This window comes from Raphanus sativus, chromosome 6 (assembly GCF_000801105.2).
Source record: "Raphanus sativus cultivar WK10039 chromosome 6, ASM80110v3, whole genome shotgun sequence".
In the NCBI taxonomy this organism is placed as follows: domain Eukaryota; kingdom Viridiplantae; phylum Streptophyta; class Magnoliopsida; order Brassicales; family Brassicaceae; genus Raphanus; species Raphanus sativus.
The window spans coordinates 29,262,534-29,288,369 of record NC_079516.1 but is presented as its reverse complement, the minus strand read 5'-3'; the positions used below and the strand labels follow the sequence as shown (position 1 = coordinate 29,288,369).

Genomic DNA, 25,836 nt, shown 5'->3' with positions numbered 1-25,836 from the left:
AGAAGCTCATCTCTGCTTGAGTCACTTATATTCATAGAGTCTGGAGATTTTGGGGAGTATTATTAATGGTTTCGCTTTGCCGATGAAGGAGGAGCATAGACTGTTTTTGATTAGGGCGTTGATTCCTCTGCATAAGGCTAAACCTATTGCTGTGTATCATCAGCAGTTATCTTACGGTATCGTTCAGTTTGTGGAGAAGGATTATCGGCTTGCGGATACGGTGTCTCACTGGAACCAAGCGGTTCACGGTCTAAGCTCGAATATAAAGAGAATGTTCATGGAGATGGACCCTGAGCTGTTTGAAGAATGCCAGCAAGAGTATGAAGAGAAACAAGCTAAATCTAAAGAAGTGGAAGAGCAACGCCAAAGTAGGTGGAGGAGATTAGATGAAGCAGTTGAAGAGCGTGAAAGAGTAGGAGAAGAGGATCATATGATCATATGATCACTTCTTAGAAAATACCAAGTCACAACTCTTAATCTATCTAAGCATATTGCAATTATTTTCTTCTTTACTGTAACTTTTGCTGTCTATAAAGGTAAGTACATTTTTGCAGTACTAATTCTTATTGGCTAATAAAATTATGAGTTCATACAGTTATTGTCATAAGAGGGTGTAGTGTATAGAAAATGAATGATAAAAGAGTCGAATTATTGCAACTACAGCCTCCAATCCAACACTTTAAGATCAAAAGAGTCTTGAGTGCTCGATATCATAATTGAATTGTTGCACTATCGTCAAGATCTTAAGCTCTATTTTTAGTGCAGACTTGGAGTCAAAACTTTGGCCAACAACTATATCTATAGAATTCAGTTGTTGCCTAACATGAGTGACTACCTTAGCCTTTTTCGATTTTGTCACTGACCCAATCTTTGGCTTATACTCCTTCTTCATCTCTATATCTGGAGTTCTTAATCCATACGCTATAAACAACTATAACATCTATCATCGATTTTTTTAGAATTAACGTGAAAGAATCAATTGTCAAAAAGAAAACATCGTAACTTGGAGAAGAAGAATTACGGCTAAACCTAGATTTTAATAACTGTTCCGGTTTCAGAATTGTTAATTCTAATTAGTAAACCGATTTTCGCGAGTAAGTCTACTACAACATATATTCTTAGAAAATCTGCCATAACGTATGTAAAGTCTACTATCATATAAAAGTTATAGTTTTGTAAGTTTATAAGTCTGCAGTAAAGCATATTTAATTGGAAAAGTTTGTTGTTTATAAACGAAGAAAATATAAGTTTATGAACAAGAAAATCTGTCAAATTATAAAAAAGTATGTGAGAAAAATATGTATGCCATTATGAAAGTCCTCGAAATATTATAAAGATGCCGTCAAAAGACAAAAGTATGCTATAGAAACCTGCCAATTAAAAACAAATCTGCTATTGAAACTAAACCTACCATCATGTTTGGTAGACTTTTTTCAGAAAATCTGTAATAATATAAAGTCTGCTACAATAAGTCCGTGGAAAAAAATAAATCTTTCAAGTACTAATAAAACTGTCATTAAGTGTCGCAGATTTTTAACATAAGATTTATTTATATATTTCGAAAATAAAGTCTGCTACAATAAGTCTATGGAAAAAAATAAATCTGTCAAGTACTAATAAAACTGTCGTTAAGTGTCTCAGATTTTTAACAGAAGACTTATTTATATATTTTGAAAATATATTTTTTCTGTAAATTTTTTTTTGAAATTTTCTTTTTTTGTTAACAAAGAAATAAGGATATTCTGGGCATAAAAAATAATCTAGTAATTAAAAAAAAATGTATGTTATTCTAGTAATTATAACCTAATTTGATGTTATTTCAGTAATCTTCCCAAAAAAAATTGTTGTAAACTTTTCAAATAGCATTAAGGATCCAGTGTCTAGGGGCACAGTTATATACTCCTTTTTTCTTGGACCAAATTTACTCTTCTTCTTATACGTACTCCTTATTCTTGGCTTTGTACCCATTTTTTCAAGTACTAGTAGTTGTCAAATTAGGCATCAATTAATAGATTTTAAATATTTGCAAATACAAGACAAATAACAAGTCTGGAAAAATCGGCTACTCGATCTGATATTATCCGTTATTTATTTGGAGACAAAAAAAACTGTTGTTGTGAAAAATAAATAATATTGGTATATCAAAAAAATCATGTTTTTATTCATTTTTGTTTAATAATATGTACAAATATTTTGTTTATCTTAATTCTTGTGTTTTCAGTAAAGTAAACAAAATAAATTCTTATGTTCATTTCTAGTAAATTATTTATTCCATAAATAATTCTTAATATTCAGAAAGTATTTATATGTACTTCACAAATACTTGAAACTGGAGCTGTCATTGGAGGAAAAACATCAATGAAGAAGTTGATTTATGTGAGATACTCATCAGAGAGACGAAAACTTTAACATCAAAGCTTGTGGTATACGAAAAATTTAAAAGAATTGATTTGGATATCTATTTTATCAAAGTGTACTTACTTTTTTAATTACACATCTATTTAGAATTTTAGAATTAATCGTGTTTGAGTTTGAGTAGTTGACCTATCAGTAATAATACGAGATATTATATGAGACCAACGCAAAGAGAAATATCATATGGTGATTGTATAGTTAATAAATAAGACTATTAGGCCTCCGGAAAAATTAATGCATCGTTTGTCACACGAAATAAAACCCATGTACTGAATATCGGAAAAATGTCTATTTCAACATGAACTTTTATGTGTCGTGCCTATTCCTTCACGAAATTTAAAGTAGTGCGTATTCCACACTGAACTAAACAAAAATTTTAAAATACTATATGAACTTTATGCGTCGTGCCTATTCCTTCACGAATTTTATAGTAGTGCGTATTTCACACTGGACTAAACAAAAATTCAAAAAAAAATACTACATAGACTCCCAAAATCATGTTTATTTATATATTGACTAATAAAGGTGTTAGTCATCTATTAATTTATCAAAACAACGTCATAACCTCTATAAATTAATACTCAATAAATTAATAATCTCTATAAATTAATAAATTTTGTTAATCTCAGCTTGGGCATGTGTAAAATATGATACAAATCGATAAAATAATAAGATAATAATATTTTAAAAACTCTTATGTAAATATATGGTCCCATTAAAATCATAAATTAATAATCTATCAATATATATTTTTTATATAAGTACAAACTAAGCATTATCTTGATTGGTTTTATATCTACAATGAAAATACATCTATTTTCGTAATATTTCAATATATTTTGATAATATTTAGTAAAATTATATCAAAAATCACATCTATGGAACTTAAAAATATACATCAAATAAGATAATAAGAAATATGAAAGTCGAATTTATAAAATTTAAATAATGTATACATGGTAAAATAAAAAAAAATCTTATTTTATAAACAAAAATAGAAAAGAAAATCTAAAAATGAAATTTTTGTAAATTAATATCTCTATAAATTAATAAAATTTTAAAGTCACACATTATTAATTTATAGAAGTTCTACTGTATTATGCTTTTTATTAAACTAAGTATCACATTGATTAGTAGTCTTAAACTCTTTCCTTAAATAAAATCTACGAAATTACCTAATATGATTAACGTATATAGGACAATTAATGATTATAAATCATACATATTTGATTACAATTTTTGTATCTTCTCTCTTATTTGATTAATTTTATATTATTAAAAGAAATTAAACAATTACATTAAGCATATAATAAAAAATTAGATTTTTTTCTTATATCTTATGTTTTGATTTTTTTTTTAAAACGCCTATAAATTACTAAAAGGGTAAAAATCTCACATTGATAATTTTGTGATCAATGATTTTTTAAACAAGATACAAATAATCATAAATCGTATGAATATGAAATTTCATTAATTGATATTCATTATATGTATCATTTAAATTAAATTATCTAATATATAAAAAATAAAAATTTGTTAAATTAAAAATTTTCATTGAAAATTATTTAGATCTTAATATTATATATATATAAGTTAAATTAAACTATGTACAACATAATAATACATAAATATATTAACCCTCTTTTCTTTCCTAACTTTAACCCTCTTTGTCTTCGTTAAAACACCGACATAGAATAATGTCGACTGACAATTTGAAATGGTAATGTTTTCTTTAATTTATCCCATTGTTTTTCTAAATGGGCCTAGAACCACTTTTAATGATTAACTAAATAGGACACGTACATAGAAGAATGTGTTTCGGTTTAAAAATGGTTGTGTTACCAAAATCAATATGTCATCATCACTTTCGTTTAAAATTTTGTTAACAATCAAAAATATAGGCTTGGGCGAAAATCCAAATAAAAAAGGAACCAAATCTAGTCCGGAAAAATATTACATAACTTCAACCAAAATTGGTTAGATATCCGAACGGGTTCAAAATGTTTGTATCTAGAGAACCAGAACGGAACCCGATCCGAAACAAAATATTTTGGGTATACGAATATATTCAAACCAAATATATATTTTAAATATATTAATTATTTTCAATTTAATCTATACAAAAATATACAAATATATATAATGTTTTTAAGTTGTCCAAATTACTTGGAAATATATACAAATAGTTAAAGAATACATTTTAAAAATAGTTAACCAATACTTAAAATACCAGTACTTAAAATATTTATTGATTTTTTATACAAATATTTTAGATATGTTAAGTTTAAGTAATTTAGCTTACATTATACATATATATATGTTATATATAATTTTATTTTTAGATTTTAAGAAATATATATATATATATATATATATATATATATATATATATGAAATTTGTTTTTTAAATTAAATGTGATATCCGAATCCAAACCCAAACCCATAGATCCAAACTGGATCGAACCAGCAAAAATCGAAACATAATCAAACCAAACCAAACCAAACCAAATAAATGGTACCCGAATGTTCACCCCTAATCAAATGTAAAAAAATAGTTATTGATAACAAAATACTTTTATTATATTTAAATACAACACAATTTTAAAACTCACTCCGCGCAGGGGGCGGATTATCATCTAGTAAACAAGTATAAAAAACCCATTAGCTGTAAACTGGTAGGACAGTACAAAAATCTTATATTTGGTACCAGGTAAAGCAAAAGAGGGGGGGGGGGGGGGTGGTGTTTTGCAGGAGCGGCTAGAATCAGTGGCGGAGCCACATTGTATGAGAGGGGGGCATCTGCCTTCAACAACTTTTTCAAAATTTCATGTAAAAACATTGAATAAGTTTGATATACCCTATACACTCACCAAATTTGTCTTTTTTCTCTCTCCAGGCGACGCTCCTAGCGATTAGGGTTTCCTCCCCGAATCGCGCCGCGCACTGACCTCACGCCAGTGTGTCGAGAATTTCAGCCGTCGTCTCCGTCTCTTGCCTCCGGTTCGATGTCGTCCTTGCTCTCCGACGAACCCTTTGCGGGTTCCCCCGGCGAATCTCCCTCTTCTCCAGGAGAGGTTAACCCCCAAAACTCGTTTGTTGACTCGAAGCTTCAGTCCCCGACGGTTCGTGGCGTGATTCCAACAGTGGCGGTACCGTCGTACGCCGAGAGATTCAAGTCTTCGCTAAGAAATCTCAAGAAGATTTCGAATCCCACCTTTCTCGCGGATGGAACTCCAATGGTTCAGGCTCCAACATTAGTCCTTATGAAGACGGCAGAGATCTGGAAAGACCACATCGTTGCTCACTTTCACGGAACTTGCCCTCCTCCTGGAAAGATTTTTGCAGATCTAAACACGGTGTGGGGGAAGTTTGGTGACATTACCATAAGCATGAGGTCGGAAAACTCTTGTTTGATATACTTCCCCAACGTTCAGTCTCGCGAGTGGGTGTTGCAGGTTGGATACTGGCAAGTCGACCATTGTGCAGTCTCTGTTTTCCCCTGGACAGCAGAGGGTACTCTGCAAGACTTGGAACTTCGTTTCGCTCCTACTTGGGTCATTTTGAAGAGTATCCCACCTCAGCTCTACTCTCTTGATGGGATCAGTGTTGTTGCTAGTGCTATCGGAGAGCCGTTGCACACGGAGAAGTCGCGTCTGGAACCCTATCATTTTGGAGACACAAAAGTAAAGATTGAGATTGATTTGTCAGTGTTGCCTCCTGAAGTTGTGGAGGTAAGAGACGCAGAAAACAACTCAGTGAGGATCAAGATTGAGTACCCAAAGCTACCTCCCAAGTGTTGTAACTACGGGAAGTTTGGCCACCTTATGAATCGTTGCCCGAAACCGCCTATGAAGAGAAAGTTCCAGCATCCAGCTCGAGAGAAGGAGAGAGTTAAGGTAGCAATGGCTCCACCATCAGTATCTGTTTCAGAGAGTAAGATGGAAGTGGTGACAGTGGGATCAGAGTTAACGCTAGCTCAGTCAGGAGATGAAGCTATAATCGAAGCTGCGTCAAGTGCCTCCCCTAGCACGCAAAAGAGAGCTCGTTCTCGATCCAGAGCGAGGGCTCGTAGGAGGAGCAGATCGACGCATCCAGCCTTTCGTCTCAGGGCTACCAGTTGCGATGGAGCAGGAGAAGTTGCTTATGACGGGTCTGATGATAAGCTTGGTAGTGAGGCTCCAGAAGAAAAGTTCTCAAATTTGGAGAAGGTAGCTGATGAAAGAAATGATTTGGGTGGAGATAATCTAAAGAATGTTACTGCTAAGTCGGATGAAGAGGGAAGTATCTGGCTGCAACCAAAATCAGCGAAGCGGGCGCAAAAGCAGAAGGCTCGCCAAGCTTTATGGAATGCTTCGGGAGGTCAATTCCTTAAGAACTCGTCTTCATCGTTCCTGAACCGGGAAAAACCCCGGGGAGGGGAAAAAATCTCTGATCGTTTGCTTTGAGGTCCGGCCCCTAGAAATTGTATATATGAAGACTTTTAGTTGGAATGTAAGGGGATTATGTAGTGTGGGTCGGCAAAGAGTAGTTAAAGATTGGGTAAGAAGCAGTCGTTTTTCAGTAGGAGCATTTATTGAGACTCGAGTCAGACAGGAAAATGCCGCAGCAATAGTTGAGGCAGTGGTCCCTGGCTGAAGATATGAAACAAATTATTCGGGAGTAGAAGGAGGACGTATTTGGGTTGTTTGGAAACCAGAAGTGTCAGTGGTGGTTTATAGTAAGTCGGAGCAGTTGGTGGTGTGTGGAGTGTTTGATCCGGAGTCGGGTCTCTTTCACGGCTGCTTTTGTGTATGGCTTTAATACAGAAGTTCAGAGGAGAAGTCTGTGGTTGGAGCTAGTGGAGTTGTCTGGCAGGAGGCTGGTTAAGGAATCACCGTTGCTTGTGTTGGGAGATTTTAATCAGATTAGAGCAGCTTCTGAGCATTTTTCCATTTCCTCGTATCCTCTTCCGGTGAGTGGAATGGGAGAGCTCCAGGAGTGTCTGTTGGATTGCGGTCTTGATGATTTGGAAACGCGAGGAGTCTTCTTCTCTTGGTCAAATGGGAGACCCGATGATCCCATCTTAAGGAAACTTGATAGAGCCATGGGAAATGATGCATGGAGGCATTGTAATCCAGATGTTGTGGCGGTGTTTGAAGCTCCAGGAGACTCAGATCACGCTCCTTGTGTGGTGGATTTTGAAGTGGTTCCAGAAATAAGGAAACCTAGTTTCAAGTATTTCTCCTTCATGTCCACGCATCCGAGGTATCTGGAAAACATCCAAGCAGCTTGGAACAAAAAAATTCTTGTTGGTTCGCGGATGTTTTCTCTAAAACAGAGACTGAAGGAGGTGAAGGGAGCGTGCAGGGAGTTGAATAGAGTGGGGTTTGATAACATCCAGCAGAGAAAAAAAGAGGCAATATTGCAGAATCCAAAAGAGGCAATGTAGAATCTGAAGAATGTGCAGGAACGATTGCTGACTTCACCTTCAGATGCTCTTTTCAGAGAGGAGTTTGTTGCAAGGAAGAAATGGAAGTTCTTTGAGTCTGCTCAAAATGTGTTTTTCTTGAGGAAATCGAGAGTGAGATGGATGAAAGACGGCGACGCAAATACTAAGTTCTATTTCAATTCGGTTCTGGCTCATCAAGCTCGAAATGCTATCAGGTATCTTATAGATGCTCAGGGTAACAAAGTCAGTAACAAAGCGCAGATTAAGGATATGGCGGTCTCCTATTTTCAAAATATTCTTGGGTCTGTGAATGGAGAGGTGGTGCCTTTGTCTGTGGATGAGCTTAAGATTTTCCTGAGGTTCCGGTGCTCAGAGGGTATCAAAGAGGCGTTACTAAAGATACCTTAAGAGGAGGAGATAAAAGGAATTTTCTTTGCTATGCCTAAGAGCAAAGCGCCAGGGCCTGATGGCTTTCCAGTGAAATTCTTTTGGGAATCATGGAGTGTTGTGGGAAGTGATTCGGTGCAGGCTGTGAGGGAGTTCTTTCAAAGTGGCAGGCTATTGAAGGGATTTAATGAGACAGCAATTTCGTTAATCCCGAAGGTAGTAGGTGCAGATAAGCTTCAGCTCTTCCGCCCCATTTCTCTTTGCTCTACGATTTATAAAGTGATTGCAAGGGCTATAAAGACAAAGCTCCAAATGGTGGTTGATGATATACTTTAGAGAAACCAAGTGGGCTTCATTAAGAAGCGACTGCTGTGTGAAAACGTGCTTCTGGCGTCTGAGTTAGTAAATGATTTTCATAAGGAAGGAGTTACAAGTAGAGGCTGCTTGAAGATTGATTTGTCAAAGGCATATGATAATCTGCAGTGGGACTTTGTACTAAATTTGTTAAAGTCATTTGACATTTCAGCGGATTTCATAGGTTGGATCAAAGAGTGTATATCAACTCCTACATACTCGGTGATTGTAAATGGAGAAATGCATGGCCACTTTGCGGGGAAGAAAGGGTTGAGACAAGGAGATCCTATCTCATCTCTGTTATTTGTAATGGCAATGGATGTGCTTTCCAAAATATTGGATAAAGGAGCAGTAGATCAGGTTTTCAAGCCGCATCCATCTTGTGAAGCCCCTCTCATTACGCATCTAAGTTTTGCGGATGATGTCCTCATTTTTTCGATGGCACAGAAGAATCACTTCAAGGTATTATGAGTATTCTGGAAGAGTTCAAGACTGTGTCAGGTCTCGGGATCAACAGAGAGAAAACAGAGCTGTTAATTGATGGAGGCTGCTCAGTGAGATGTCAGGAAATGGCGGAGAGAATGGGTATGAAGCAAGGTGCCTTGCCTATCCGGTATTTGGGTGTCCCACTGTCATCAAAGAAAATGAAGAAGAGTGACTTCCAACCGCTTTTGGATAAAATTCTCTTCAGATTCAACTCATGGACAGTGAGGCACTTATCTTTCGCGGGCCGGTTTCAACTCATTCAAGCAGTAATCTACTCTACCATTTCCTTCTGGGCGTCGATTTTTATCATTCCTAAAGAATGTATCAAGCTGTTGGAGCAAATGTGCAATGCTTTCTTGTGGAGGGGGGAGCCAACATCGGCCAGGGGTGCTAAGGTTTCCTGGATTTCGGTGTGCTCACCTAGAGAAGAGGGCGGTTTGGGTCTGAGGAGATTGGAAGAGTGGAATCAGGTTATGGGTCTTAAATTGATTTGGCTGATATTCACTGCTGGGGGGTCGCTATTGGTTTCGTGGGTAAGAAGAAACTTGATTGGTGACAGAATTTTTTGGGAGATTCAGCCTACTAGAACCGATAGCTGGATTTGGAAGAACTTGTGCAATTTGAGACACCTAGTGCGACCTATGCTGGTTTGTGAGGTAGGAAGTGGTATCACTGCTAGATTCTGGCATGATAACTGGACGTCCTTAGGTCCTTTGATTGAGCTTACGGGACCTAGGGGGCCAGGTACTACCGGACTTCATGAGGACGCGGTGGTAGCTGAGGCGTTGAGGGATGGTGAGTGGTGGTTGAGTCGCAGTAGGAGCAGGAACAGACTGATATCTATGGTTCGTGAGAGCCTCCCAGATGCAGCAGGAATCGTTGCATCAGAGGTGGATGACACGTACTTGTGGAAGCCCGGAAACAGTGTCGCTTCATCCTCCTTTTCTGCAGCTGATACTTGGGAGGCTCTGCACCCCGCAGGAGAACCTGTGTTCTGGCATCGCCAAGTATGGTTTCAAGGGAGGATACCTAAGCACGCATTCATAACCTGGGTACTTGCTCGGAACCGTCTTGGAACGAGAGACAGGCTGAGAGCTTGGGGACTACAGGTTCCTGCAACTTGCGTACTGTGCAATACTACGGACGAGACCAGGCAGCATCTGTTCTTTGCTTGCACCTTACAGCTCGGAGGTGTGGAGTTTCTTTTGTTCTAGACTTGGAGTTCTCCCGCCCCCTTTGTTTGAGGATGGTCTTCGTTGGCTGAGGAATCCCGCGGCGGATGAGTTTGTGAAACTGATTGTCAAGCTGGTGTATCAAGCAGCAGTCTATAATATCTGGAAAGAAAGAAATGCTCGGATTCACAATAACTCGTTTCGTCAAGCGATAGTGGTGATTAGAGAGATCAAGCAGGCGGTGCAGGCTAGGCTTGATCCTCTTTCGAGAGCTCATAGGTCAAGAAGAACAGACATAACTTTGTTGGGTACTTGGATGAGCAGGTTTGGCTAGTGATGGTAGGAGCAGTTTTGAGTGAGAAGCGTTGGTGAAGTTTTGTGGTCAGAAGTTGTGCAGCAGAAAGGTAAAAGGTTTGTGTTAGGGTCGTAAATGCTCTTGTCGTTTTTTATTTTTAGTAAGTTGTAATCTTTTTTAGAGTTTTAATATATAAAGGAAATTTAAAGGAAAAAAAAAGTTTGATATACCCCCATTTTTTTAGAAAATATATTCCTAATTCATTGGCAATTTTACTTGCCTCCAATAAAATGATTCTTTGCATCTGCCACTGGCTAGAACTAGAAGAGGATAACATGATCGGAGTGAAAGCTTATATGACCGAGGATTCACTTGAAAGATTTAAGGGTCTCTGTACACGTCATACCATGAAGACAAATATCTTTTTTCTGACATCCCACGTAGACAGATACATAAACTGGCTAACTAGGCCTAGATATTCATGTCTTTGGATCAGGTTAGAATCGATTTCTTCCGAGTTTGTGTCTTTCAGATACTAGACATTAGGATTTAATTAAATATTTCAAATTTTTGATGTGGGTTCAGGTATTTCGCATCCGGATAGGTTCGAAGTTCATAATTAACACTCGTAAAATATTTATAAATTTTGAATCCATAACGGATCCAAGTCGGGTTTGTATATTTAAGACCGAAAAACATAAAATACTTAAATTTCATCAAAATTTAGCTGAAATCCATCATATTTCTCTAAATTTTTGCAAAATGACCAATATAAATGATTAATAATTAAAGTTTAACCTTTTTAAACTCTATGTTTGACATTTAAAATTTTATATTACTTGAAACTGTTACAAAAATAATAACTAATATTGCAAACAAAAAAGATTACAACAAAATCATAAATTAAAATATATAAAATATAACACAAAGAGTCAGTCTTAGATATCATGTCTTATGGTCGGTATAAATCAAGTCTATTCGGATCGGAATAATCCGGATTGATTCTTTTTGAGTCCAGTTATATCCGGATCTTTTTGCAGTTCTGTTCTTTTGGGTAAAGGAATTGTGAATCTAACTAAGTACTTATAAATTTTCTGTTTAGTTTTGTATTAATTGCAGTTCAAGTTTTCGGGTAAAATGCCGGGCCTATGACTAACTGAGCAATGATAATAATGTTGGATATAGACATCTATACCGTGTTACAAAAAAAAATATAGACATCTATACCACTAAAACATAAACCTGTTGAAAATAATCTTAATCATACGTGATATATCATTAAAACGCAACTAAAGTTTTAAAATATGCATAGAATCTCATTAAGGTTATTTCCATTATTTTAAATCTGGTCACAAAATAACTAAGATGCTCTTATTTTATTTCTAAAGTTGCATTTCAATAACAGCTTATATCCTTTTAAATATAATTAAATCTCTTATCTGCGCTACACGCGGATTGTCTCTTATAAATTTGTTTTTAGTTATCAGTTAATTTTTACCAAAAAGTTAATTTTACAAAATAATTTCTAAATTTAGCTTACTACGATTATAAATTAGTTGAGTAAAAAACAAAACTGTACTCATCTGTTTTCTCTTATTTTGTTTTAGAAAATTGTGTAATCTATGAAAAATATAAATATTATTATTTATAGGTACTTTAGAAATAGGTAAATTTTGTAGACCAAATTTCTAATTAATGTTTTTAAAACTTTTATTTTTTTAACATTTTAATTTAATTATCTAATTTATTATAGTGCATAACATTTTTACGTATTTTGACGTGCTTTCAGCGTGAATGTGTGGAACTATATCAGGAGGAAAAAATAAGATATGTTCGTCAATGGTTTTGTCTGGAAATTGGTATATTTAAGATTTTTTTTTTGTTCCTTCAGTGGAATTGATGTATAGATACTTGTAGTTGTAATGTAATTACATGTGTCTATGTCTTGTGAATCAATCTTTTATTGCAACTCACAGAAAAATTTATCTCCCAAACTAATCATAAAGTCTATAAAAAGCTATGGTACGATACTGCCATGAATTAAAAAAATATTTTTCTTCTCAATTTTTTTTTTTTTGACATAATATTTTTCTTCTCAATATGAAGACAATATGGCCGATATGAACATAGCAGCAGCTTAAGTTTCAGAGCCCTGATTCAATCAGGTAGTGACCAAGCCTCTTTACAACCATATTGTCACAGAAAAGACCAAAGGTTGGGTGGTCTTCTTGATTGTAACACCACCAGATCCCTACAGCGTAAAGCAAAAAATAACACTGATTCCTTAAAAACAACTGCCTTGGAACAAAAAGGCGAAAGTTTTACACCAGACAAAGTAAGAGATTCATCAGAATCAGTCATGTTATTTTCTTCCATCTAATAACAGCATCTGACTCTCATTGGATTACCATGTATTTTGTGCACCGATGCATAATTTCATTGGAGAAAACGTATAAGGCTGACCTAGAATCCTTCCAATACTGATGCACAAACACCAAGCGGTTGTAGTATCAAATTCTTTTGGAAGCACAAGTATTCATTCTTTGGTGTTAGCTTAACACGGATGAGGTGTTTAAACTCTGCAACCTGCACATACCTGAAGAAAGAAAAACAGAAGGGAGTGGTCAATATTAAGAACAATGAATGATAAGCATTTGTTTCTTTAGAGGAAAAAAAATATATGCAACTCTTTAGACATAAGGTGATGGAGGTAAGAAATAAACTGACAGTGGCGTTAGCAAATCAAGTAATGAAACAGCTTTGCATCTAGAGTTTGGATACTGTCCACGTCTTTACAAATAGTCCACCAATCAGCCTCCGATTTGCTTCGTTAGCTTTTAGCTGGAAATGTCTGCATGTTCTTGCTCCAGCCTCACAATTCTCTCTTGCTCTGCCTCTCTACTTTCTTCTAGCTTTCTATAGCAAGCTTCAGTGACATGGTAAAGACACCGTTTCGACTAATCAGAATAATATTCATAAATAAAAAAGTACCATACACTTACTATTATTAAGATGTTGATTCTAATCACAATAGTTTAGTACCTCGTGGGTCTTCGCTTCCACGGTAATATTCTATTAATAAAGTGGAGTTCTTTAATCAATGATTCCCGGTTCCCAGTTTGGTGAACATTCCTGGAACACGTCTTCAACCCCACCCAACAGCATTTCTTTGTTTTCTATTCACTGAGTCTTTCTTCCCATGAGTTATATCTAGCATAATCAAAACATTATTGTACTTAATCCTTCTAACCCCGTATAACCAAACAAAGAACAAGCAAATTAAAGCATAAAATACAAAAATTGAAGTGAAAACTTTATTAGGGTTTAGGTGTATACTTACCATTGGAGTATGTATTCATGGAAAAAGTCAGAAGCTGAAATCAAGAGGACAATAACCAGCCAAAGAAATTTTTTTAAATTTAAATATTTTTTGGTTTTCAAGTTTCTACATTAGAGAGGTAACAACGATGAAGAGGTTTTATAAGAACGTGAGTTGAGTTGGTTACTAAAAGAGAGGGAGATAGTTGAGTTGATTATCAAGTGTTAAGGATTGGTTAATTTCCTTTCATACTCCATTTATTCAATTATTCTCATAAAAATATAAAACGCTCAGGTGCAACATACCTTGTATGATTAACACGAAAGAGATCCTACTGTTTGAACTGAGTGGTTGTTAAAACTTTCCCAGCTGATGACTGCAATAAAACAAAGAAACTTAAAACACAGGAAAACTATAATAAGAAAGTTAACATTATATACTTATGCAAGCTAATATAGGAGCAATCCTAACAGATGACCAAGTAAAGCTACTATCTTTCTACCAACCTCGCTTATGTGTACCTGGTGAGATCCGTTAGCTTCAGGGAGTTGGTGGCCTTGACTTGCGTAAGCAATAAGCATCATGTGAGTTTTCATAACTTGAAAGAATCCAGAGCCTTAGACCATCTCCAATGTATTTTGCTATTTTTACTTCTAAAATAGAGGAATTCTATAGTAGAGGTGGGATATGCTCCAATGTATTTTTCTAAAATAGCAATCTCTATTTTGTAGAGTAAAAAATAGAGGAATTCTATTTCTTCGTATAAATAGAGAAAAATAGAGATCTTTATTATAGAGGAAGAAATAGAGGTGGGTTGGAGCATTTTTATCTCTAAATGCTATTATAGAGGTGAAAATAGCAATGTGTTGGAGATGCTTTACATCAATAGGTTCACAAAGTTAAAAGTTAGTTTTGCAAGTAAAGGTTTAAACTAAACCTTGAGACTGTTTGGGTTTTAAACTGCCTCAACAGCTGCAGTTGCTGCTCTAGCTTTGATCTCCACGTTAAATGGTCGGAGTTCACAAGTTGACGATGTAAATGGTTGGTGGTTTTCGCCATCCCGCGTTCATGGTTGCTCGTGTCTTCTCTCAAACTCAAGAGAAGCTCTGTTTCAAAACCAAACCCAAGAATCTCACTATTCGTCCAAAATTGTCAAACTTCACAACAAAGGTATATTCAGTTTTCACCGTCCTTTGCTAACTTCTTCTCGAAGAGTCCGCCTTAATCTCCATGGCTCAGTCCGATTAAGGTTTAGTCTTGGCTATCTCGCCATTAAGCACAGTTTCCGTCGCTGATGGCTTCTGTCTATCTTCAGCTAACCCCTAGACATCTGAGCTTACCTGATCAAGCTCAGCTCCGGTTCCATTATATTGACCACACAGGCTTCCGGCTCTGTCCTCAGGGAATTATGGTAAACCTCTTGTGCTTTATCTTCTCTATGGAGGCTGTTTCAGCAGAAGTAAATGACCATTGGAGATTTGTAAGAGGAGAGATGAGATTTTCCGATGGTATTTCATGGTCATGGATGTAGCTTTTGCAAAGTAGGTTTTTTATTAAGGATTGATTTACGTTTAGAGATATAATTTTATATAGGAGAAACAAAACATTCAGGAATATCTTTAATATCATAATTGATTGAGAAAGTAACTGAGAAAAAAAATCAGAAATTGGAAAAGAAGAAGTGGAAAAGTCGGGGAGAGAGAGAGACCCTCAAACGTTTGAAGGCGATACATTTTGTCGGCAACTGGGTTGGGCCATATAGAAATTTAAAGAAACCTCACGCACAAGTCCAGTTTAACCAACAGTAGTGACATGGCAATTTTAAACTCTGTGATTGGATGATTTTTCAATCCTATGTGAACAGTCTCTCCTTTGCTCATATTCTTCTTTTAATACTTGTAATTATACTTTTAATGTAATAAATTTTCTTAAACCTTTAAATTTTGAATTTTTATGGAATTGATATTAAATATTAATATGAATAAGTATAAATACATTTTTATTTAGATTATAAAAGATGAAATGTGATACACACACACATAATAACATTGTTAATTAAAGTACTACATCAAATAATAAATTTATCAAGTGTAAAACAGATTTAAAGAACTGATTAATTAGAGAAAACATGTTTGAAATAAACTAAGTTAGATTCCATTTCTCCAAAACACATACAATAAAAATATTTTAATATTTAGATTTACCGTTTACTGATTATTATTTAAGTTTATTATTTAGGGACAAATTAAGTTTATAAACTTATATAAATATTTTAAAATATTTGTAAGTGATTTAGAAAAGGTTAGTTTTGTCTTTTTAACAATAAACTTAAAGGTATTTATGAAAATAATAATACAAAATAAAATTTATTTAATACGAAATAGGATCAATTTATTTCAACTACATCATAAAAATAAATTATCATAATTCTTCCAGAAAACTTCATTTGTCATTCCTTATCATTCTTTCTTTCACGCAATAGATTCTAAACTTATGTATATGGTTTGTTTGCACAAATAGAAATTCATATGAAGGGGGGGAGGTAGGGGTAGGGGGGGTTGCAGAAGAGGCTAGAATCAGCGGTGGGGCCACATTATATGAGAGAGGGACATCTGCCCTCAACAGCTTTTCAAAATTTCATGTAAAAACATTGAATAAGTTCGATATACCCCCATTGTTTTTAGAAAATATATTCCTAATTCATTGCCAATTTTACTTCTTTTTTTTTGCTTAAATTCATTGCCAATTTTACTTACCCCCAATAAAATGATTCTTTGCAATGCCACTGGCTAGAATTAGATGAGGATAACATGATCGGAGTGGAAGCTTATATGACCGAGGATGCACTTGAGAGACTTAAGGGACTCTGTACATGTCATGCCATGAAGACAAATACTTTTTTTTCTGACATCCCACGAAGACAGATACATAAACTGGCTAACTAGGCCTAGATATTCATGTCTTGGTTTCTTTCGAGTTTGTGTCTTTCAGATACTAGACATTAGGATTTAATTAAGTATTTCGAATTTTGACGTGGGTTCAGGTCTTTCGCATCCGGATAGGTTCGAAGTTCATAATTGACACTCGCAAAATATTTATAAATTTTGGATCAGTAACGGATCCAAGTCGGGTTCGTATATTTAAGACCGAAGAACATAAAATACTTAAATTTCATCAAAATTTAGCTGAATCCATCATATTTCTCTAAAATTTTGCAAAATGACCAATATAAATGATTAATAAAATTTAACCTTTTTAAACTCTGTGTTTGACATTTAAAATTTTATATTACTTAAAAATGTTACAAAATAATAACTAATATTGCAAACAAAAAAATATTACAACAAAATCATAAATTAAAATATATAAAATAGAAAACAAAGAGTCAGTCTTAGATATCATTGCCGTCTAGAAAATTAGTTATATATCTAGAAAATTATGTAAATACAAAATACATAAAACTAAATAATTTTTTCTATTTTTCTTTCACCATTGCCGTCTTCATTCCCTTTCTTCATACTATTTCTTCCTCTTCTGGCTCTTTTTTATTCTTCTAATGAATTCAAACAAATTAACTAAATGTGAACAGGTTACAGATGCTAAATCTATTTAATTTATAATTGTCTGTTTTTTTTCTAGAATTCTGCAGATTTAAAACATTCAAAAGTCAAACCAGATGTTATACAGATTTTGATTCATGGGGTCATTTGCTTCATCAGCCCTCTCATGATTCTTCATAAGTTGTCAAACCAATAAAATGATCATTTGTAGCCACATAATTAATTGTTTTGTTATTTAGTTATGTAAATATAAGGCCAAAAGTTCTATCGAAGACTCATGGGCAGAGCTTCGTCGGAGCAACAAGGCGGGGAGCTTAACCAGAGAAACAACGGCCGAGAGCTTAACCAGAGACAAACGGTCGAGAGCTTCACCGGAGATGCAAAAGCGGCCGAGAATCTTACTTCGTTAAATGACAATTTAGATGGTTGTACTAAATTATAACCGGTATCATAATTTGTTAGATGAGTAGTAAGTTGAATATACAAGTAAGCAGATTCATGATTTTAACCTAATACCATAATAACTAATACTCAAAACCCTAAACCCAATAGTAATCCCGGAACCCAAACTCTAATGTCTAACCCCTAAACCCAAACACTAATCCCTATACCCTTATTATTATACCCTAAACCCTATATATTTATTGTCAACTCTACCACATCCGCCCTAACGTAAGTGTAAATAAGTTATGTAGAAAACTAAATTTGTAAACAGTTTATAATCGATTTAACCGGCTAACATCTTTGTTCACCTAAAACGATAATGTTTAAAATTTTCTATTACCCGGGTATTTTTTGAATGATCCGAGTGTTGTAACTGTTGACCGGACAATTCAATTGTTTATATATTAAAGGTACATAGGTTAATAAACGCTTAACCCAAACAAAAATGTCCAATGCTTTGAATACTAAAACCTAAACTCAAAATACTAAACTTTAAATCCAATAGAAAGCCCGGAACCCAAAACCCTAGTCACTAAATCCTAGACCCTAAACCCAATAGGAACCCCAGAACCCAAACCCTAATCACTAAACCCTAAACCCAATAGGAACTCCTGAACCCAAACCCTAATGTCTAATCCCTAAACACAATAGTGATTAGACATTAGGTTTAACAATTATATATGTTAGCCGTTTAACAATGGATTGCCATAAGTTATTAAATATGTTAGCCGTTTAACAATGGATTTCAAATCTAATTAAAAGAATGTTATCAAATATGTTAGCTGACTAACACTGAATTTCGCAAACTAATTCATAGATATATCTAAATATATGAATAAACTGTTATAATCTATTGCAATTGTTAGCTGGTTAACAACGATTTTTAATGTTATCAAATATGTTAGAAGGCTAACACTAAATTGTTATATGTTATTAAATATGTTAGCCGACTAACACTAAATCTCACAAACTAAGTCATATATATATAACTATATGAATAACTATTATAATATAAAGCTAATATTCACATTTATGTCCATCAAATGTTATTAGCCGGTTATAAACATTAAATACCATGGCTAATAAATTATTTAACCATCTGTTGTGGTTTGTGACAATACCAAATAATATTATAGCTGTCTAACATAATTTATATTACAGTGAGATTTCTAATGGACTAGAAATTTTTTAATTATTTACAATGATTATCAAATATTGTTAGCCAGCTACAGACATTAAATACTATGGCTAATACTAAATGGAAGCACAAGACAGCAAGAAACTCTCAAGAAATTGAAGCACAAGATAGCAACAAACTCTATTCCCTGAAATACAAGCAAAAGAAATTGAAGCACAAAATAGCAAGAAACTCTCAAGAAATCTGCCAAACATACTAAATTTAGCACAGTTAATATGTTGATTTATGTTACAGGTTTACAGCCAAAACATAGGAAAATGGTAAATCTGCAACAAAAATTTACCAAAAAAAAGAATGAAGATACATAAAGCTAAACTATTTTTCCACAATTCAATCAAGACACGAACCTGCAAAGAAAACCAAATCAAAAACAAGAAACTCATAGGTCTTACAAAAAAACTCAAATCACACAGATACTTTAGAAAAAAAAGACCTATAAGGAAACCCAGAGACTTGCAAAGTCCTAAGGTTCATACTTATGGTTTTACCCAGACCCTTTCTCTTCAAGTAATAGCTCAGTTCCTCGTCAGTCAAGATGAAATCGAAACGCATGGCAAGGGAAGACGCCACCATAGCAGTGGCCGGTGATGACTCAACAGCCATAGATTTGCGACACATTAAAGCAAATAGTGTACTTGTTTCTATGGTATCTCTCTTCTCCAAAGTTCAGTAGATGAATATCCAAAAAATGCTGTTTTCAACTATGATAGATGAGAGAGATGATTGTTGAGATGCAATAGCAAGAGAGAGAACGATTTCAAATTTTGAAAAATTTGGTTAAAAACTAGAGTTATGTTTCTATCTGAGATAAAAAGATATGAAAAATATGCTTGTCAGTGTAAAAGATCTTTGTGAATCTTTCTATAAGATTTTGCCTAATATTCTACTTCGTCTATGTTGCTTATCGAGTAGGGGTATCAGAGTCATATTTGAATTTGTACAGTTAGCAAATAGTAGTATTTGGTATATTGCTAAATAGCATATAATCTGTTGGTAAGAGTCCTAATTTCCCTAATATTTATTCATATAATTAGATATATCAATAAATTAGTTTGTGAGATTTAGTGTTAGTCGGCTAACATATTTAATAACATATGACAATTTAGTGTTAGCCTTCTAACATATTTGATAACATTAAAATTTATTATTAGCTAACTAACAATTGCAATAGATTATAACAGTTTATTCATATATTTAGATATATTTATGAATTAGTTTGCGAGATTCAGTGTTAGTCGGCTAACATATTTAATAACATTCGTTTAATTAGATTTGAAATCCATTGTTAAACGGCTAACATATTTAATAACTTATGACAATCCATTGTTAAACGGCTAACATATTTAATAACCCGATAGGAACGGCCATGACCCAAAACTTAATGTCTAAGAGTATCCCCATTAGTGAACCCCAAGGGGGGGTTCATAGGGATTTTTTTATTGTTTTCTGGTGGGTCCGTGAATAGTGACGAACCCGTATTAATTTTTGGTCTTCCATTAGTGAACCCGAAAATGGGGTTCATAAGAATAAAATAATATTTTTTTTTTTAAAAAATTTTGTTAAAAAGTTTTTATTTAATACAATGGAAATTCAAAAACATACAAAGATTATTCATCTAGATTACCATATTTTTGCCATATATTTTCAACTAAATCGGCTTTCAAACGATCATGTTTCTGTTGATCCCGAATTTGAGCTTGAATGCCATGCCTATTAACGAAGTTGGAAGGGGAGTCCGTAGGTTGCGAGATTTCCACCTGTGAACTCCTGCTTGACTCTCCTGACTCGAAGTCAGATGTATCGGACAAAATATATGTGTTTCGTTCGTTCTCCACTATCATATTGTGTAGTATGACACAAGTTCTCATAATCTTTCCAATCTTTTCCTTGTCCCATAGTAGAGCAGGATTTTTTACTATTGCAAACCTCGATTGCAAAACTCCGAAAGCACGTTCGACATCTTTTCTGGCGGATTCTTGTTTTTCAGCAAAAAGCTCAGCTTTAAGACCTTGAGGTAGTGGGATGGATTGGATAAATGTTGACCATTTCGGATAGATTCCGTCTGTAAGGTAGTACGCCATACGATAATTGTGGCCGTTGACCGTGAAATTAACTTTAGGAGCTCGACCTTGTATAATGTCAGAAAAAACTTGTGACCGATCGAGAACATTAATATCGTTGAGGGTACCTGGTAAACCGAAAAATGCGTGCCATATCCAAAGATCCTGTGATGCCACAGCCTCTAAGACAATGGTCGGCTTTCCGTGACCTCGTGTGTACTGCCCTCTCCAAGACCTTGGGCAGTTTTTCCACTCTCAATGCATACAGTCGATGCTGCCTATCATTCCCGGAAATCCGCGTACCTCTCCGATATCGAGTAATCGTTGAAGATCAGCTGGTGTAGGTTTTCGTAGATACTCATCTCCAAACAATTGTATTATCGCTTCGTTGAACTTCTCCAAACATAGAAGTGCCGTACTCTCAACAAGTCGGAGATATTCGTCATACGTATCTCCCGATTGACCATATGCTAGCATACGTATAGCCGCAGTACACTTTTGAAGTGCAGATAGGCCGTACCTTCCGTGAGCATTTCGTCTTTGACGAAAGTATGGAACTTCATTACTCAGGCGATCGACAATGGAAAGGAACAATGGCTTCGTCATTCGAAAACGCCGCCTAAACATTTCTGGTGGGTATGTAGGATTTTCACTGAAATAGTCGTTCCAAAGGTCTTCGTGGCCTTGCTCCCTATGTCTTTCGATATAAGCTCGTCTCTTCGGCTTGTTAATTTGTTGGTCGATAAAATTATCAACATGTTGGTCGATAAAATTATCAACATGTTGGTCAACCGTATCTAATTAGTTTATCTGCTGCATCATTTGATGAGAAAACATCACTTGAACACTTCTTCCTTCATACAAAACCAAAATGGAAAAATATAAATCTTCAATAGTTTAATAAGAAACATAAATTTTTTTGGAAAAAAAAATAAATTCTTCACAAGTTTAATAAGAAACAATTCTTTTTTGGAAAAAAAAAAATAATTTCTTCAATAGTTTAATAAGAAACATATATTTTTTGGAAAAAAAAAATATATTCTTCACAAGTTTAATAAGAAACAATTCTTTTTTGGAAAAAAAATTAATTTCTTCAATAGTTTAATAAGAAACATATATTTTTTTTGGAAAAAAAATATATTCTTCACAAGTTTAATAAGAAACAATTCTTTTTTGGAAAAAAAATTAATTTCTTCAATAGTTTAATAAGAAACATATATTTTTGGGAAAAAAAAATATATTCTTCACAAGTTTAATAAGAAACAATTCTTTTTTGGAAAAAAAATTAATTTCTTCAATAGTTTTATAAGAAACATATATTTGTCTTGAGAGAAGAGTGATTGGAGAGTATACTTGTCTTGAGAGAAGAGTGATTGGAGAGTATACTTGTCTTGATAGAAGAGTGATTGGAGAGTATACTTGTTGTTGATTGTGTTGTTGTAGAGAAGAGTGATAGAGAGAAGAGTGTTGTTGATAGGGTTGTTGGAGAGAAGAGTGATAGAGAGAAGAGTGGTAGTTCTCTTTATACTTCGGTTTGATATGAGTGATAGAGTAAAGAAGAGACTGAAGTGAGCAAATTTATGAAACAAACACCCTGCTTTATATATAGAGTTGGCAGAGTCAAGACACTACATAGCCGATACAAGTTAAAATCATGTGGTTGCTACCCGTGAGCAACCAAACAAGTACAAAGTACAAAGAAACAAGACAAGTGAATTGAAATGAAGTGTAGAAAGAAACAAAATACTACACTTTCCCGTGAAACACAACAACCATAAAGCTAATAAACATGTGCATTCCCTTCCTGCCATACAACTTGAACTCCAGCCCGTGACCTGCAAGACAAAAGAAAACAAAATTATATACTCATGAGCACAACAGCAAGCAACCAACATGAACCACAAGATCACCACGAGATCAACCAACCAAATGAACCACAAGATCAAGCAAACGAATGAACCACGAGTTCAAGTAACCAAATGAACCACAAGATCAAGCAACCAAATGAACAACTTAACCTATCATATTATCCAAATGAACCACAACAGCAATCAAACGAACATCTTAAGCTATCATATTATCCAACTTAAGCTATCATATTACCCATCTCAAATCATTTCAGAAATGAGTTTCTCCATGAGGGTGATTTCGCTTGCAGTTAGATGGGTAGGGTCTTTGGCAAGGAGACGCTCTAGGAGTTTCTGTTGCTGTATCTCCTTTTTCACAGCAAGCATGCTATGTATGTCATCATAACCCTGCCTCTTGCGTTTGGCTGCTTTGCAAGCCTTGACACCAGGAGGTCGAACATCCTCAGCTTCCTCCTCAGCCACCACCTCCTTCCTTTTCTCCTTGGGACCTTCTTTGGGCACAGCGAGTGACTTCCATTTCTGATCGAAGCGTAGTTCTCTCCAACAATGTTCAAGGCTGAACTTGATGCCAAGGTAATTCAAGAAGATGTCATGGGCAGCCTTCATGACATCATTCTCGTTTTGGCCACTCGCTTGCTCCCTCACAGCTGCTTCATAGCAGCCGACAAACTTGCACACCTGCTCGTTGATTCTCCCCCACCTCTGCTTACACTGACTCCACTCTCTAGGGACGGCGCCACTGAGCTGAGGGCTTCCGTTGACGTAGTCGACGATTCTCTTCCAAAATGCTCCTGCCTTCTGGTCAGTACTGACGATGGCATCCTTGCTGGTGTTCAACCAAGCACTGATGAGCACAACGTCTTCTTTGGTTGTCCACTTGCGTCTTTGGTTAACGGGAGAGGCATGGGGGTTTTGGGCTAAAGGTTCCATTTTGGTTTCGGTTTGGGTTTCATATGTGTGTGTTTTAGAAGTGGCTTTGCTATCTTTTTAAACTACTATTTGCTACTACATTTATCTCTAACTACCAAACATTGATCACACAACAACTTCATTAAACTCTAACTATCAAATCAGTGCAAACATTTTTTAAAAGCTCAGTACAATTCCATATTAATCACACCGCAGCAACCAACCAACAAACAGATAGAATTTATGATCGATTTTAATAAGCTTCTAGTTGTAGTTTAAGGTTGTAGGTCTAGTTATACTTTAAGCTTGTAGTTGTAGTTCTAGTTATACTAAGCTTCTAGTTTATAGTTTATAAACTGAACTACTTGTAGTTCAGTTTATATACGCTTAACATATTAAAAAACAATAATAAACACAATTGCAGGAAACGAAAAAACACAAACAGTAATCGAGAGTTGAGTCTTACCTTTGCTTTTCAATCGAAGCAGACCATCTCCAGGTCAGCGACTTTCACACTGAGAACATCCACCTGGCCAGAGAGCCTCTTAACCTGTTCCTGGACATGTAAACAACAAAAAGAAAATGAGTTAATACGTTTTCTTAACTAAACTAATGAAACACCAAAAGAGATAAGCAATGCAATGAAGAGAGAAGATATTACCTCAAGTGACTCAATCTGTTGATTGAGGATGGGCACCTCCTTGATCACCTTCTCAGCCGCCTGCAGGCGGTTAGTGAGCTTCTCGATCTCCTCCTGGACACCATGAACCCAAGGCTGACGATAATGGAGCCCATCAGCCTTGGTTAAACCATAAAAAAAAAATACAATTCATCAAAATCAGTAAGAAAAAGAACATAAATAAACAGAAACATAGATTATTACCTGGTAGTTTATGCATGTGAAGAAGCGCTTCCCAGGAAGAGTGTCTCTCTCCTCCTTCCCCTGAACCTCGTCAATCATTCTCCCACCACAGTAACACCTTGTCGGTATCCCGTACTCCGAATCAGCCACATATTGCAAGCTGTTGTTGTACTCAATGTTCCTCTTCATGTCTCTTCTCTCTGCTGCGGGATCCATCTGTAGCAGACACAAAAAAATAAGAAAAGTCATCAAAGTCATCAAAGTATATAGAAAAATATGAGATCAACCCGTCATGACGATTAAAAACCCTTAAACGAGACCCATATAATGGATTAAGAACCGTAACCCTTTATCAATTTCGAACCCTAACCCTAAATCCCCAAATCAATTTTTAATCCCAGACAAACCAACCATGAGTCGGTTAATACAACCCCGCATGAAGATTAATTGAAAGCCCCAACACGATTTTGAACCCAACTACGAAAACCCTAAATCGATTAAGAATCGCCGACAACCCTTCCCTCCCAAAACGCTTCAAAATAACCGCGAATCTACTAGATACTAACCTGAGCTCGTGGAGGAAACCGTTCGTCGTCGATTTGATGGTGAAAAGCTCCGGGAATCGGCGTCGCACGAGAATCGCCTCTGAATCGCCTAGACGAGAAAGAAACCCTAGCTTTTGCGGAATAAAAGAAAATGAAAGGTTTCGCGAATTACTCCGCTTCAACTCGAAAACACGGGCCCAATCTCAGCGCGACACGTGCCTTGAACTCGGCTACGGACGGATCACCGCTAAGAGACGGGTCACCAAAATTAGCCCATTTTTCTATTTTTTTTCTCTTCCGGCCCTATGAACCCGAGCCCATGAACCCCTTAACAACCGCTAATGGGCATGCTCTAATCCCTATTGAGTTTAGGGTTTAGTATTTTGGGTTTAGGGTTTAGTGATTAAGGTTTGGGTTATGGGGTTCTTATTGGGTTTAGGGTTTAGGATTTAGTGACTAGGGTTAGGGTTCCGGGCTTTATGTTGGTTTTAGAGTTTAGGGTTTATTATTCAGGGGACTGGATTTTTTTGTTTG

The 25,836-nt window shown here is 35.3% G+C and overlaps 3 protein-coding genes and 1 long non-coding RNA gene across 21 annotated transcripts; 1 reads left to right on the top strand and 3 right to left on the bottom strand.

Moving 5' to 3' along the window:
• The first annotated feature begins 5,420 nt into the window (after window positions 1-5,420).
• LOC130495715 (uncharacterized) lies at window positions 5,421-7,843 on the top strand. The gene is made up of 2 exons (XM_056987201.1): window positions 5,421-6,774; window positions 7,221-7,843. Exons 1-2 carry the CDS (start codon window positions 5,421-5,423, stop codon window positions 7,841-7,843), a joined length of 1,977 nt encoding a protein of 658 aa, XP_056843181.1.
• Window positions 7,844-12,575: 4,732 nt separating this feature from the next.
• On the bottom strand, window positions 12,576-15,598 carry LOC108806579 (uncharacterized). Of its 17 annotated transcripts, none has more exons than XR_008934968.1 (7): window positions 14,794-15,589; window positions 14,378-14,417; window positions 14,162-14,232; window positions 13,878-13,911; window positions 13,580-13,747; window positions 13,265-13,463; window positions 12,802-13,133 (listed from the first exon to the last, which is right to left on the bottom strand). It is a non-coding gene; the product is annotated as an uncharacterized LOC108806579 (long non-coding RNA). The 17 variants fall into 17 exon arrangements; XR_008934965.1 differs by having other exon boundaries at window positions 14,363-14,412; XR_008934962.1 differs by having other exon boundaries at window positions 14,378-14,412.
• Window positions 15,599-22,775: 7,177 nt separating this feature from the next.
• LOC108815586 (uncharacterized) lies at window positions 22,776-25,537 on the bottom strand. 2 transcript variants are annotated; one of them, XM_056988522.1, is made up of 5 exons: window positions 25,324-25,537; window positions 24,779-24,973; window positions 24,557-24,694; window positions 24,362-24,451; window positions 22,776-22,953 (listed from the first exon to the last, which is right to left on the bottom strand). In XM_056988522.1, the coding sequence occupies exons 2-4, from the start codon at window positions 24,971-24,973 to the stop codon at window positions 24,371-24,373; spliced, it is 414 nt and encodes a 137-aa protein (XP_056844502.1). In that variant the 5' UTR covers window positions 25,324-25,537; the 3' UTR covers window positions 22,776-22,953; window positions 24,362-24,370. The 2 variants fall into 2 exon arrangements, with proteins under 2 accessions (XP_056844502.1, XP_056844501.1); XM_056988521.1 differs by lacking the exon at window positions 25,324-25,537 and having other exon boundaries at window positions 24,779-25,151.
• LOC108808270 (glutathione S-transferase T3-like) lies at window positions 23,227-23,916 on the bottom strand. Its single transcript, XM_018580443.1, has one exon. The coding sequence runs from the start codon at window positions 23,914-23,916 to the stop codon at window positions 23,227-23,229; it is 690 nt and encodes a 229-aa protein (XP_018435945.1).
• Window positions 25,538-25,836: the final 299 nt, after the last annotated feature.

Excerpts from the sequence above, each read along its gene's own strand:
- LOC130495715 (XM_056987201.1), top strand. The coding sequence starts at position 5,421 with ATGTCGTCCTTGCTCTCCGACGAACCCTTTGCGGGTTCCCCCGGCGAA. Across the intron at positions 6,775-7,220 it reads TTTATGGAATGCTTCGGGAG|AAGTTCAGAGGAGAAGTCTG; the intron begins GTCAATTCCTTA and ends GCTTTAATACAG.
- LOC108808270 (XM_018580443.1), bottom strand. The coding sequence starts at position 23,916 with ATGGAACCTTTAGCCCAAAACCCCCATGCCTCTCCCGTTAACCAAAGA.
- LOC108815586 (XM_056988521.1), bottom strand. The coding sequence starts at position 25,015 with ATGACTTTGATGACTTTTCTTATTTTTTTGTGTCTGCTACAGATGGAT. Across the intron at positions 24,695-24,778 it reads TCACATGCATAAACTACCAG|GCTGATGGGCTCCATTATCG; the intron begins GTAATAATCTAT and ends GGTTTAACCAAG. Across the intron at positions 24,452-24,556 it reads AACAGATTGAGTCACTTGAG|GAACAGGTTAAGAGGCTCTC; the intron begins GTAATATCTTCT and ends TTACATGTCCAG.